The sequence below is a fragment of the Juglans regia genome, chromosome 13 (assembly GCF_001411555.2).
Source record: "Juglans regia cultivar Chandler chromosome 13, Walnut 2.0, whole genome shotgun sequence".
NCBI lineage: Eukaryota > Viridiplantae > Streptophyta > Magnoliopsida > Fagales > Juglandaceae > Juglans > Juglans regia.
In genome coordinates this window covers 10,702,493-10,717,880 of record NC_049913.1, presented here as the reverse complement: position 1 = coordinate 10,717,880, position 15,388 = coordinate 10,702,493, and the positions used below count along the sequence as shown (strand labels likewise).

The 15,388-nt window shown below is 34.7% G+C and overlaps 2 protein-coding genes across 2 annotated transcripts; both read right to left on the bottom strand.

Moving 5' to 3' along the window:
- Positions 1 to 443: 443 nt before the first annotated feature.
- LOC109014392 (transcription elongation factor SPT4 homolog 2) lies at positions 444 to 5,204 on the bottom strand. Its single transcript, XM_018996851.2, has 5 exons — positions 5,045 to 5,204; positions 4,834 to 4,925; positions 2,858 to 2,913; positions 1,745 to 1,806; positions 444 to 632 (listed from the first exon to the last, which is right to left on the bottom strand). The coding sequence occupies exons 1-5, from the start codon at positions 5,132 to 5,134 to the stop codon at positions 582 to 584; spliced, it is 351 nt and encodes a 116-aa protein (XP_018852396.1). The 5' UTR covers positions 5,135 to 5,204; the 3' UTR covers positions 444 to 581.
- Positions 5,205 to 6,632: 1,428 nt separating this feature from the next.
- LOC109014391 (lipoyl synthase 1, chloroplastic-like) lies at positions 6,633 to 10,388 on the bottom strand. The gene is made up of 6 exons (XM_018996850.2): positions 9,571 to 10,388; positions 9,109 to 9,199; positions 8,827 to 8,984; positions 7,845 to 8,016; positions 7,106 to 7,216; positions 6,633 to 6,902 (listed from the first exon to the last, which is right to left on the bottom strand). The coding sequence occupies exons 1-6, from the start codon at positions 10,134 to 10,136 to the stop codon at positions 6,822 to 6,824; spliced, it is 1,179 nt and encodes a 392-aa protein (XP_018852395.1). The 5' UTR covers positions 10,137 to 10,388; the 3' UTR covers positions 6,633 to 6,821.
- Positions 10,389 to 15,388: the final 5,000 nt, after the last annotated feature.

Genomic DNA, 15,388 nt, shown 5'->3' with positions numbered 1-15,388 from the left:
AATGATCAAAATTGATAATTATATATTAATTAATTGATATTAGTTAATTAATAATTAAATATTTTATATTTATATTGTCAATAGTCATAGATTAAATGAAAATTATATAATTTATTTATATAACTCCTATATAAAATAACATATATAATTTATAAAATATATTTAAAAATATATATTTATAGTTCGTTCGGCTCGATCCGGTCTGGAGTGAAAAAATCCAACCCCGAGATTGGACCGAAACCCATTTAGTACCACTAATGGAGGACCAAAACCAATCAAATAAGTTCTCAGTCCAATCCATTGGTCGATTTTTCAAGCCCAAATCGAAAATTTTACACCCCTGCTTGCTATGAGACGAGACCCACCTCTTTCATAGGGAGAAGGGTGAAGGGCGTCGTGCGGACGGTCCCACCTACTTCCGTTTTCTTTGGAGGCTTGGAGCATAATTGAAATTTCACCAGTATTTAGTTTAAATATGAGAGCATAAAATCCTTTTTTCAATGTCATCCTTCTACAGAAGGTTTCAAGCATCAACAGGTTGCATTATAAAACGTTCAAATTTCAGATACTTGCAACGATATTCATACGCGTTTTGGTGGTACATATTGCACACGCTCGTCTTCACATAAATTCTGCAAAAACAGACCAACAGAATGATTAATGGAAAAGATTCTAAGTTACAAGTTCAAATGAAACGCAATGCCTAAAATGTTAGGAATATAAGTAATGGGACAAACAAGCATAGATTCTGACAAGAGTTAGTTCCACAATATCTACAAGCTCCCTTTTATCTCTATGGAAATATCTAGTTTTCCAATGCGCTCAAAAGGGAAAAAAAAAACATCAACTTTTCAAATGCATGCCAACTGAAACTTTAACAGAGTTACTGTAGGTACTTATTCAGTAGTATGGGACTATGGGCTACAATTTGTCCGGTGACCAAATACCACCCAAACCAACACAACCAGAACCGGATTGGGATTTCAACCCAAACCACTATCCCAAAGACAAATGAATAAGAATGTGAAAGCATACTCAGCTCTGAATCATTACGAGCATATATCCCACTAATTTGCTTCAACTGCAAATATTACACAAAATCAATGTAACTAAATGAAGAAAAATGATCAAGACATGAAGCTCAACAACTAGATTTCCTGGGACAATGCCATAGCAAATGTAGCATAAGCCATGGGTCAACAAATAATAATATATTTGCAACCATGCTTATACTACCGGGGCCACCGGGCTTCTTATTAAAATGGGGTGTATAATTATGGCCGGTCACAAGGACTGTTCTAGTTTCAACATTTGGTCTTGTTAATACCTGCGGTTTGCAACGAGCACGTGCAACATGGCTAGTTGATTTATTTGTCTCCGAGAACTTAATGGAAGCCTTGTTGCATAAAATTACCATTAACAGCACAGCACACCCATGTTGCTAACCACAAGAGTTAATGGCCAAGTATATATCTAACTAATTTGCATCACATGACCATTTCCTTGGCTGTGTTTTTTAGTACATAATTTGCAATGCACGTATGACATTAAATGGAAAAGTCTATCAAACAATTTGGATGGATGAATTGATTGCAAGATTAGCATGCAAGACTGCCGATCACGCTTTGAGTTAATTTAATGAAAGAGATACTTATAGGCAAAGTAACATAAGTCCTTTCCTAAATCAAAGAAAGCATATGAATTGAATTTAATGTAGAGAGAACACACACACACACAAAGAAACCTGTAAGTCCTCTGGAAGTGCCTCTGAGACTGCAAGAGTGTAACAACCAGGGACAAATCTTCCTGCAAAAAGTTTTTGGGGGAACTCAAACTCAAAATTACAAAGACCAGTTCTTGAAAACTTAGATTTTTTAAGTGCATGACTCTATATGAACCTAAGAACATTAAAAAAATCTTAATACAAGATCCAAATAACATTTGAATTTGTTTAGGAAGAAGCATCGCCATCAGCAGAGAAAAAGTATGCCCAGAATGTAGATCATTGTGACATGCAGGCTGGGCACAAGAGCATATTGTACCACTTACCCCAGAACATGGAATGATTGATGTGGGAGGTATATATTGAACTAATATAGATAATTCTGTTAAAATTTAGGACGCGATAAGGTAGTTTTAGTCAAAACTTCCAAAACTAAAGCATAATTGTGAACAAATGTATCATAATCTAAGTATGATAGAAAAAATTATATTAGATTTTTCCTTTTAAATAAGTTTCAACAAAGAAAGAAAAAGTACGAAATTTCTGGATGGAAAAAATTCGTGCATTATAATTGTGATTCGCCATGATACCAGTGAACTGTGGCAACTGTAATGTGCCTCCATAACATGCCCCTATGTGTTATCAAACTAATACAACATTAGCCCTGAACGATCTTAGTATAGTTTCAAAGCTGCATGCTCTTATCAGAAAGGCACCTGTATGGCACACTCAAATATTTCTACATCATATCGATTACTTAAATTCCTTAAAATCTTGAAAAGTCAATAACAATACATAATCCTATAATTACACGACCTTTAGAATATGATCTTTTTATTAATAAGAGATATTTCATTGTGGTTTAAAAAAAAATGAACATTGACAAACACTATGGCAATATACTAGCTCTTTTAAGAAATGAACCTATTGGGAAACTTTGGCTTGCCGTTGCATATAACAAGTGTTTGCCAATTAGAACAATTCCAAATAGTGGAAAAAAAGAGATCTAAGGAATTACTATGTAGATGCTAAGATTTGGCTAGAGCCAAAAAAAGAGAGAGAACAAGTAAAAAGATGGGAGTGAAAACATGTATAAGAAGGTGTCTAACATACAAAAAAAGGTGTTTATCATACCAATTCGCAACCACCGAGCAGCCCAACTTCTACTTGGATCCATGACTGAAATTATACTGCAAGTCTCAATAGACAAAAAGGATCAAAATAGGCAAAAGGAAAAGTGAATTTAAAAACCAGCAAGCCCAGGCAAGACTGGAATAGGATCCTTGCGAAGTAAATAGTATTTATTTAGTTGGAAATATGAGGACTTATGATCATTATATTTCTCAAAGTGATTCTAATGATAATTGAAACGACCAAACACCTCATATGCTCAACCAAATGAATACTATTCATTTCAAGTGACATGGACAGAATCCTTGTCCAGAAACACTACCCTAGGAAACTCAATGATACTCAGATAATTGACGTTTCAGTCATACATAAGAATAATATATAAGGATACCATAAGATGCACAAAACTGGTTCCTGCTATTTCCCAGATAAGAAGAGTGAGCAAATATTTTTTTTGATAAGTAAATAAGTATTATTAATCAACAACTAGGCATGGCCCAGTACAAATACAGAAAGTATGCCCTATCTAAGTAGGCACAATAGAGACAAGAAATTCATGTATATCCATGCCATTAAAATCAATAGCAATGGCCCAAGTACATAGAGTTCTAATACAAAAAGCTTTTAGTTCCTCCAGCAATCTCTCATTGTCTTCAAAAGTCCATTCATTGCGCCCCTGCCACAAACACCACATGACGCATATGGGGACTATCTTCCACAAATCTTTAATCTGTTGAATGCCTCTTAGATTTGTAACTGCCACCACTGTCTCGGGCATAACCTAACCTAAGCCAAGTCTAGTCTACTAAACACTTCATTCCATAACACCCTAGCTATCTCACAATGTAAAAGGAGATGGTCCACCGACTCGCCCCCTTTCCTACACATGCAACGCCAATTTGCGATGATCACCCTCCGTTTTTTCAAATTGTCGGTTGTGAGGATCTTACCCAATGAAGTTGTCCACATGAAAAAGGCTGCTTTGGGTGGTGTCTTATGTCTCCATACCCTTCTCCATGGAAACTGAATATTGGGCTCTTGTGTGCGGGACTTGTAGTTAGAGCGAACCGAGAAAGAACCTTTACCTGTTGGAGTCCACCACAACATATCTTCCTGCTGGTTGCTCGGTTTTATAGAGTATACAAGGCTGAAAAATTCTTCAAAGCTGCTCATTTCCCAATCTTGTGTTGCCTGACTAAAATTGATATTCCACTGGAACTGTTCCCCCGCTATCACCATGACTTCAGCCACTGAAACATCTTTGCACTTGCAAACCGGAAAAGTGAAGGAAATACATCCTGTAGAGCATTGTTACCACACTAGATATCACTCTAGAATTTAATCATGAAATCCTCACCCACAAAAAATCTTGTGTATCTAGTGAATACCTCTCATCCTCTTCTTATGTGTTTCCACAACTCTACTCCATAAGCCCCTCTCACTTCTTTAGTACACCATCCTCCCCATAAACCTCCATATTTGCTCTCAATCACCAGCTTCCATAGGGCTTCTGATTACTTATTGCATCTCCACAACCATTTGTCTAGTAGCGCCCGATTACAAATTCTCATATTTCTAATACCCAATCCACCATTGGAGATAGGGAGACAAACCTTCTGGCAAGGTGGAATTTGAACTTCTCCCCAACTCCACTCTACAAGAAGTCACGTTGAAGTTTCTCAATTTGAACCGCAAGTGTGCAAATATACAATGGGAACAGTTCTTTTTTAACTCAAAGTACAAGTTTTTAGTTTACAGATACGTCAAATCCAAGGGAAGTATCCAAATGGACTGCATCGGAGTGAGTTGGGCAAGGTTTTAAGCACAATAAGTAAAAAGAAAAGAAAAGAAATAAATTAAAACAACAAAAACAAAACAAGATCTTTGCACTCTTTCACCTTGAGGGAGTAATAAACATCACAATAACATTAAGATCACCAACAGTTCAGTTATGATAAAAATTAAAAAAAGATGCATACCCAGTGAAATTAGGAGTAGTGCAATCAACGATACGTTCGTGATCCTCGTCCATCTTGAAGAATGGACAGTTCTCGCACCCTGACTCCCTAAACTGTGTAATATGTTTCAAAATAAAGTTAAAAAAAAACACACAAATCAATGTTAGCCATTAAACTCGAAGAAGAGAACCTATCGAACCCTAACATTGATCTTTTAGGGAAAGGATTGCACCTGATCGTAGGTTTTGACGAGACGACAACGAAGGCAAGCTCTCAGTTCATGACCGAAGCTCGTCGGAATCTGTGCCGGAGCGCTTCCCATTATGATATACTACAATGTTTTTAGCAGTCGATGGACGAAGTTCATGACTAAAGACTCTGAACTTTTATCGGTTCTTTTTTACTTCAAGCTTAAAATTTAAAATTTTAAAATTTTTTCATTTTATTATTATAATTTTTTTAAAATTTTTATATAAAATAAAATAAATAATTTAAATTTTTTAAATCTTAAAATAAAAATAATATTAAAAAATACATTTTAACAATATTTTATTCAACTTTTTAATTTTAATATCAATTAATCTTATCTCATCTCTAAAAACAAATAAATCAAGTTTTTTAAGCAAACAAAAGTAAAGGTGAAGATACGTGTGAGAGTGAACATTTTGGTTAAGAGTTTTGCTACAAAATCTTCACCATACTTTATACTCCACATATTTTTAAATTTTTAAATTTTTTTTGTATTTATTTTTTTAAATTATTTCAAATTTTTTATTCATTATTGATAAAAGAAAAAAATAATAAAAATTAAAAAAAATGTAGAGTGTAGAGTGTGAGGAAGTTGAGAAAATTTATTCTTTGGTTAAACTACTAAAGTTGGTTAAATTATTGAAATTGCTTAAACTTTTAACTGATCATAACATTTTACCACGATTTTAAATTCAAAATCCATGATTGTCCACTTTATCGATTCAGTGGAAATTTTTTTTTTTTTAAGGCTTTACTTATTTATCAGTATTCAATAACTTAACACTATTTCCATACATAATACTAAAATATTTTAATTCAGCTTCTATAGATAGTCTATTTTGTGACTTGAACTCGTGACATTCGTTTTCGATTTCAAAAACCTTTCATTTGCAGTCTTTCTTGGAAGATCAGCGATCCGCATTCTCGTTCTCATGATCTTTTGATTAGAAAAAGCAATAACATAATTTGATAGATAGTATGCCAAGCGCTAGATTTTATAGGGAGAATGTTTTATTATTATATAAACTAAACAAAAATACCTCAAAATTATAAAACTTGAATACAACCCAATGCTGATGAGGTAGTTTTAAATCATTAGTTTCCACACATAACAGCTTCAAAACTTTCAACTGCTTCCCAAGACTAGTTCAAAGATAAAATCCCAGTTCCTGTTAATTCATCTACCACGAGCGTTTGGATTCAGAGATGAATTAAAGTGATTTTAGATGAGTTAAATAAAATATTGTTAAAATATTATTTTTAATATTATTATTTTTTTAAAATTTAAAAAAATTGAATTGTTTATTATATTTTATACGAGAATTTAATAAAATTATAATAATAAGATGAGATGAGTTGAGGTGAGTTTCAAATCCAAACGGGCTTACATTTTGTTGACAATCATGGACTACTTTATTTATTTTCAATCCAAATGAAAGCTGAAAAAATGGCATAGAAACATCTAACAGCAACTTATATCTACTTTGGGATTTGTTTGAAACCTCTCTCCCCTTCCGACCCATGTTAAGACTCAAGGGTGTAAAATATAGAAGCAGTGGCAAATCATAATGTGAGAATAATGTCTAACTTAAGCGTTTAAAGGGAACTTGTACAACAAATAAATCAATGCAAAGAAATCCTCAAATAATGAAAATGTATTTTTTACTAGGACTACAAAATTTAGACTATAAGAATTAGGACAGCCTTGGCAGTCATTTGCACACAGCAAACTGTTTGTGCACCAATTTGATGATGGTGTTCTATAGGGAGCCGGTGCTGTTAGCACTTTCTCTAACCATGGTCTTAACAAAGAGCTCGCCAGCCCTATATGAGGATCGGACCTGAAAATTTGATGCATATCAAACTTGTAAGATCTGTTTTTTTAAATCCAAAACATTAAACTATTGAGCAAATTATCAAATCACATTACTCCTTAGAAATTAATTTGAAAAATGGTTTTCTTTTTGGTTTTTATTTATTTGCCCAATTCCTAAAATATCTAGGATGTTACCATCAATATTGCAAACCATAATAGAGAGCTCACCAGTGGCCCACTGGCTACATAACGAAATCCGATTGATTCACCATATTCCTTCCAGAAAGCAAACTTTTCAGGGGTAACATACTCTTTGACAGTCAGGTGTAATGGAGTTGGCTGCAAAAAACATTTGTAACCACGTTTAAGTTACTATCTCTGCCAAGAATGAGATAAATAGAGCAACTGGTTTTAATATTACAAAGGGCCAAGTAGTGCCGGATCACAGTCATGAGCCAGCTTCAAGCATTAAAGAAGATTAAGCTCAGCCAAAATAACAGGCACAAACTTGGCCGGACTCAAGTTAAAAATGATCCCATTTTTCATCTAGCTTTAGTTTCAGATTTCACTTTGACACATTACATAACAAATATGATAGAACTGACTAGGGCAGATTACACCAACCTCTCTCAACATTTGGGGAAATATTAAGAAGTCACCTCCTAGTTAGAAGTGACAATTCCACTCCAGAGATCTGTAATCTACATAACATGTATATACCCATATGACCACACACATACAATTCCAAACAGTGACATTTTTTTTTTCCCCAGAAATCAAATTCCCCATCCAAAGCAACCTCGAATGATGACTGCTAGCCGGACTGGTTAGAAGAAGGAAAATGAGCAAACATAATAGCAACCTCAGGAGGCATTGTCATTTTTTAAAAAAGGACGTCAAACCCTGATATTTTCCCATACAGCAAGGGAACTGGTGTTATCCAATTAACTATTGCTCATCAACTAACCTGTAAATACTGTCCAAGTGTCAAAATGTCAACATCTATAGCCCTTAAATCACCCATGGCTTCTTCCAACTCATGGTCAGATTCTCCAAGGCCCAACATTATAGAAGATTTTGTTATCATGCCCTCCTTGCTGAGTTTTGCATGTTTTAGAACTGACAAGCTCTGTTCATACCTGCATAAGAGAACAACATACATATATCATAAATAGATCAGCAATCATATATTTAGAATAGAGAGGCAAACCTATAAGGGAGAAAACATTTTGCAAAAGAAGGGGAAAAAGCAACAAAAAAATGTATATCACAATGACCAAATACGGCATGCAAAATAGCCCCACTCTCTCACCTAAAATATCCAATTCTACTGGTTGGGGGAAACCCGGGAAAGATCTTAATGCCTCGTTTGTTTTCGCAAATGAGATGAGATGAGTTGAGATGAAAGTTGAATAAAATATTGTTAGAATATATTTTTTTTAATATTATTTTTGTTTTGAGATTTGAAAAAGTTGAATTATTTATTTTATTTTGAGTGGAAATTTGGAAAAGTTGTAATGATTAGATGAGGTGAAATGAGATGAGTTGTGAAAACAAATGAGGCAATGCAACTTTAATGTTTATGTGACCAAGTAAGCAAGAGAATTAGTCCATGTTGCGAATGCAATTACCAAGAGGGAGAGCAACTTAGGGTGCCGAACATGTATGTGCAAGACAATTAGTCTTATAAGTTAATGGGTGAAAATTTAACCATACAGATGAGAAGAAAAAGAAAATGGACATAATAAGTGGTGCGTCACTGGTAGAATTATTAGGAGTCATGACTTGTAGAGCAGGCCACTTGAAGCTAATGAAATTGAGGATGAAATGTAAAAATTTTGGCTCAATGGTGAAGTTTGCTTTACTGACAAATGAATGAATGAGTAACAAACAATCAAGAACTATTCAGCAAAAAATAAGAAGAAAGATGACCAGTATTGCCAACTCACCCAGCCCTAGGATCTCTGACAATTCGCTGAAGCCGTTTCACAGTCTCAATATTATGGGCAAATACATCCAACCCGGAGTGTACCAGAGTCTCTACGGCCTTCAAATCGCCCCGAAAATCAGAAGTTAAACACTCAACCATGATCTCGGGCTTGAGTTTCTGCAAAAGGAGTGGTACAGTATCCAACAAAACTAAATTCTTACACTAACCTCTTTTGCAATGATATGCATAACAAAACCAAGTAAAATGTACCTCAAGACGATAGCCAGAAAGATCTACACACCTTCATAGCTTTGACGGTCTGAGCAAAATGCCCACTTCCACCATCAGGTAGATCATCGCGATCCACACTTGTTAGAACAATATAGTCCACACTACATATATTTGAAAAAAGAACATAATTTGAGTTATCAAATTGCATTTAGGATGCACATGATAAAATATGCATTATAAGCCAGTGCTAATGCAAAGATATCAACTTAACAAGGTCTAATAAACGTTTAAGTTATTGACAACTTTCAAGATTTTACAAAATATAAAACTACCAGAAACAAAAGTCTTATCGAACAGAAGAACAAGTGTCAAGCATCATATTATTATGTTCTTGTTCCAGATATTTATAATGGACCGCAGTAATCTAGCCCTTTATTTAGGGAGGCATAAATTTACAAGAAGAAATCACAATGGCTGAACATATACGAATTTTAAATTGTCGTCGTTCCCAAGCTCAAAAGCATTAACATACCCCCAACTTGCGATAGCGTTGGCAGTGTTTTGTGGTTCCGATGGATCGGGAGGTGCGGGGTTTCTGCTGGTTTTGACAGCGCAAAATCTACAGCCTCGGGTGCAGGTATCCCCAAGAAGCATGATCGTGGCAGTGGCAACACCGTCTCCGCCTCCGTTCCAACACTCGCCAATGTTAGGGCACTGGGCTTCCTCGCAGACGGTGTTGAGATTCAAGCGTGAGAGCGAGTCCTTGACCTGCTCGTACCTCTCTCCTTGAGGGGCTCTCTGCCTCAACCACTCGGGCTTCTTCGCGTTCGGGTCTCTCCCCGTGTAGGGCCCCATTCCTCCTGGGTAGGGCCCACTCTTTTTCGCCACCGAAGAATCCCACGACGGGGGCGGCTTCGTGTCAATCTTTGAAGAATCCACGGCCTCACAGAGAATTCTCAATCTCCCAGAACTACCAGGCAAATTACATGGAAAACAAATACTGGGAGAATAATTCGAGGATTTGGAGTGTGGGAGTTTTGGAAATGGGATTGAGAAAGGACAAGGATTCGAAACCGATTGCTGAATAACTTTTGCCATTTTCGTCGAAAAGCACCACCGAATCTGTAATTTTAAGAATTCAGAAAGAGAACTCTTGTGTCTGAGAGAGAAAGAGAGAGAGTGTGTGTCAATTTGTTAATTCTTAGGAGAGGAGGCGAGTAGGAGTGGCCGTTGGGGCTACGTAATTTGGTTTCTCCGTCGGGACTTCAACGACCACAGCCGTTTCTTTGGCTGGTTTGGTAGTTTCAACCCCCCAACAGAGCCAACACCCAATTCCACTGTGTACGTGCAACGCAAGGATTAAGATCCGACACATCTTTTTTTAAGTATCGACCATTATATTTGAAGTAATACTATTTATTATCTTAATTTTTATTATTTTTTTATTATCTTATAATTTAATAATAAATAATTAAAATTTATTTATTATATTTTATTTATAAATTTACCATTTAATGTCATAATCATAAAATGATGAAAGGATGATAAAAATTAAAATGATGAATATATTTTTTTCATTCTATTTAAAGTTTTGTGCCGGCGACCAGTATAATTTAATTAATTTAAAAGATAAATTTTAAATTTTATAAATTAAATGAAATGAAATTATATAAATAAGTTCTTGTAGAGTTTTGTCATTCTTTGCAATCTTTGTCACGTGTCTACGTGAGAATGTCACACATGGGGTTGCAACCATGTGTGACATTAGAACAAAAATAATATTAAAAAAAATTAGATTCAAATAATTTTGTAACTTTATAATATTTTTATTAAACTTTTTCTCTCTCATTTTTTAAAATTTTAAAAAAAATATTTTAACTTAAATCATTTCACTATTATTTATAGATGCATTTGTTAAGAACTCAATGCAGAATGAATTGTGATCTTGATGAAAGCAGAAAAGGAAACAGAGGAGAGGAAATGAGTCTGTGTAATAGACTGAATTGTATTGAATCAATAATATGTAAATGTACAAGTGTGTTTATACTAAGTCATTAACTTCAATAACTAAATTAACAGAAACTTCTTCTCTTCTTTTACTTTTTATTCTTTTGACTTTAATTACATATTCTCAATGTGTGTAGCTATACTCTAACACCCCTCCTCAAGATGAACATGTATATTAAGAATGTTCATCTTGCAAAGTGCGTGATGAAAGAGTAAGGAACCGATAGACTTTGTGAATATATATATATCTACCAATTGCAATCTTGATGGAATGTTAAAAAGCTTGATAATGTTAAAGGGATAAAGTAACCATTGAATTTCACAAGTGGTTGCTGCAAGTGCATGATATTCTACTTCTGCAGAAGATCTACTGATAGTAGCTTGCTTTTTAGACTTCCATGAAATTAGTGACTTGCCCAAAAAGATTGCAAAACCTATAATGCTTCTTTGAGTATCAATGCAGCCTGCCCAATCATTATCTGAGAAAGCTTTAAGCTATAAGTCTGATGATGAAGAAACAAATAGATATTGTCCTGGTGTAGCCTTCAAGTATCTGAGTACTCTAACTGCTGCTTGATAACGACTAAAAGTAGGTTTAGCAAGAAACTGACTTAACACTTGAACATAATAGTCTAAATCTGGCCTTGTGATTGTCAAGTAGAGTAGTCTTTCAACAAGGATCCATCAGCACAAGTCTCCTGTAAGCTGATGGATCCTTGTAAGGATTAGAATTAGTTGCAATTAGCTTAATATTAGACTCCATTGGAAAAGCAGCAGGTTTTGAACCCATAATACCAAAGTCTTAAAGTATGTCTAATGCATACTTTCTTTAGTAGAGTGAAATGCTAGTTTTTGACCTTGCTATTTCCAAACCCAGGAAGTACTTTAGCTGCCCCAAATCTTTGATGGTAAACTTGTCATGCAGAAAATCTTTTAGCAATTGAATTTTTAACAAACTGTCACTGGCTAGTAATACATCATTTACATATACTAGTAGTGCCATAAAGGAAGTTGTGGAGTTGTTAATGAACAATGAACAGTCAGAGTTTCCTTGAACAAATCCATAACTGATGAGAGCAATAGACATCTTTGCAAACCATTATTTGGAAGCCTGTTTTAGCCCATAAAGACTTTTGAGAAGTCTACAACTTTGTTACCCTATTTTACAATCAATCCAGAAGGTAACTCTGTATACACCTCCTCATGCAAATCACCATGTAAAAATGTATTATTTACATCTAATTGATGAATGTGCCAGTTTTTAATTGCAGCCACAACAAGCAGTAATCTAATAGATGTAAATTTAGCTACAGGAGAAAATATATCAAAGAAATCCAATCCCTCTTGTTGAGTATAGCCTTTTGCCACTAATCTAGCTTTATGCCTCTCTATAGTTCTATCAGCCTTATATTTGATTCGAAATATCCATTTTCAACCAATGGTCTGTTTGTTTTTAGGAAGAGTAACAAGCTCCCATGTTTTATTTAATTCTAAAGTATCAAGTTCAGTTTTCATAGTAGTTTGCCATTTAGGTAGTGTAGCAGCTTGTTTGTAGGTTTTAGGTTCTGTAGAGTTTGAAATGTAGGCAAGGAATGCTTTGTGTGAAGCTGATAATCTATTTGCAAAAAGAAAAGAGGAAATAGGATAGAGATTACCTTTATTAGAAGAACAAGCAACAGAAGTAGATTCATGGTTTGCATTTGAAGAAACATTGCTACAATAATAATCCTGTAGAAAAATAGGTGTTTGTCTAATTCTAGAAGATTTTATGATATTTGAGGTATTTGTAGTATTGTGATGAGAAATTTAATCAGTATTTAAAGCTATTTCATTGGAAGAAATATGTTCTGCATTAGGCAAATGAGATGATGAAGTTTGTTCTGAAATAAGGGATGAACTTGTATGAACATCAGAATCATAAGGAATTCTGAAAGAGGAAACAGAACAGAATGAGTCTCAGGTTTTAATGGAAGTTTTGATGGAAAAGTTGCAAAAGGAAAAATGGTTTCATAGAATATAACATTTCTAGAGATGAAGGTTTTGTTGGTGTTAAGGTCCATTAATTTGTAACCTTTAACATCGGAAGGGTAACCTAGAAATATTGATTTTGTAGCTCTTAGATCAAATTTATATCTGTGAGTTGTATTTGTAGAAGCAAAACAAAGATAACCAAGGACTTTAAGGTGAGATAGACCAGGTGGTATATTAAAAAGCATTTCATAGGGTGTTTTGTTTTTAAGAAGAGGAGTTGGGATTCTGTTTATAATTTGTGCTGCAGCCAACACACAGTCTCTTCAAAAGGTTAAAGGAAGATTTGCTTGGAACATTAAGGCTCTAGTTGTGCTTAGCAAGTGCTGATGTTTCCTTTCAACAACTCCATTTTGTTGTGGAGTTTATACACAACTTATCTGATACAAAATACCATTTTCATTATAAAATTGAGTAAGAAAAAGGTCCATTGTCCTTTCTTATAGTTTTGATAGAAACACTAAATTGTGTTGCTATCATTTTACAAAAAAATTTGATTAAAAGTGGTACTTCAGATTTTGCCTTCAGCATGTACACCCAAGTGCATCGTGTAAAATCATCAACTATAGTGAGGAAAAACTTAAAACAAGAATAAGAAACAGTGGCAAAAGGACCTCATATGTCACAATGGATCAAATCAAACATTTTATTAGAGTTACTTTGACATACGAGAAATGAAAGTTTTATTTGCTTTGCTAAAGGACAGATGTCACGGAAATTATTACAATCAAGAGTTATAGAGGATTCTAACTGTTTGAGAGAGGATAACCTTGAACTAGAAACATGACCTAATCTACAATGCCAAAGGTCTAACTATTTTTGAGTAATGGCTGAAGCAAAAGGTGTAGAATTAGACTTGTATTAAGTGCAAGAATAAGCTTTTGAAGAAGCTTGAGACAAATGGTGGAGTCCTTGTTTCTCAAATGCAATCCCAATCACCTTCTTCACTGATTGGTCCTGTAAAAGGCAATAAGAGCCATAAAAAGATAGACAAAGGTTAGATTCTTTGGTTAGTTTAGAAACAGATAATAGGTTGAAGGAAAATATGGGAACACACAGAACATTATGTACAAATAGTGTGTTAGAAAGCATATTGTACCAATATGTGTTGCTGGAACAGTACGTCCATTAGGAAGATTAATAGAAACAATTATTTGTTTAGGTGAAGAAGAATATAGAAGAGGTGAACAGATCATATGATTTGTTGCACCAGTGTTAAGAATCTAAGAAAAATTGGATTTTAGAGTAAAAGAGACATAATTGCAAGAAATTAAATTATGTTCTTTACCAGAGAATTGGGAAGAAGTGACAAGGTTTACTACTGCTGTCGAGGTGGTATTCTGAGAGGGTTGAGAGGAATTGGCAAGTGCTAGAAGTTTATTGAATTCTTCAGAAGTTAAAGAAAAACTTTGTTGCTCATTACTATTTTGAATGTAGACCTCTTCAGTTGAAATGACAGCATGTGCGGAAGGCATGTTTCGCTTTCCTTTTGGTCCAGCCCTTCCAGGAGGGTACCCATGGAGTTGAAAACACTTATCAACTGTATGTCCATTGTATCCACAGTGAGTACAATGCAAGGAAGACTTCTTTGGTTTCTCTTTCAAGAACTTGGATTGAGTAGTTGGCTGAGGGAACTGCTTGGCCATTAAGGCATGTGTCTCATTACATGCAGAATTGGTAAGTTATCTCTGACTCTCTTCTTGGAGCGGCAATGAAAAGACTTTAGCCATACTAGGAAATGGAACAACAAGGAGTAGTTGACTCCTAACAGAGGCATAAGAATCATTTAATCCAACAAGAAACTTCAACACTTAATCATACTGTTGTCGAATTAGCAAAAAATTGAAAAGATCACAGGTACATATTGACATCTTTTCACAGGTGCATGTTGGAAATGACCTATAGCTAACATACTCATCCCAATGGGTTTTAAAAGCACTGAAATATTCAGTGACAGATAAAGACTCTTGACTTATGCAGCTTAGAGATTTTTCAAGATGAAAAACTCTTGGTCCATCACTTCTTAGATATATGGTCTTTAATTCATTCTAGAGATCAACGGCCGAGGCAACATATAACAAGTTGTTTCTTATTTCTTTAGAAATAGATTTCATCAACCAAGAAAGTAACAGATTATTGGCACACAACCAAACTGTATGAGCAACAAGTTGATCAGTTGGAGGAGAAGAAATCAAACTATCAATGAAGGCAACCTTGTTCTTGACAGTCAAGGCTATTGTGATCGAGTGACTCCAAGCTACATAGTTGTCTCCAGTAAATATTTCTGAGACTAAGAAGGCACCAGGATTATCACT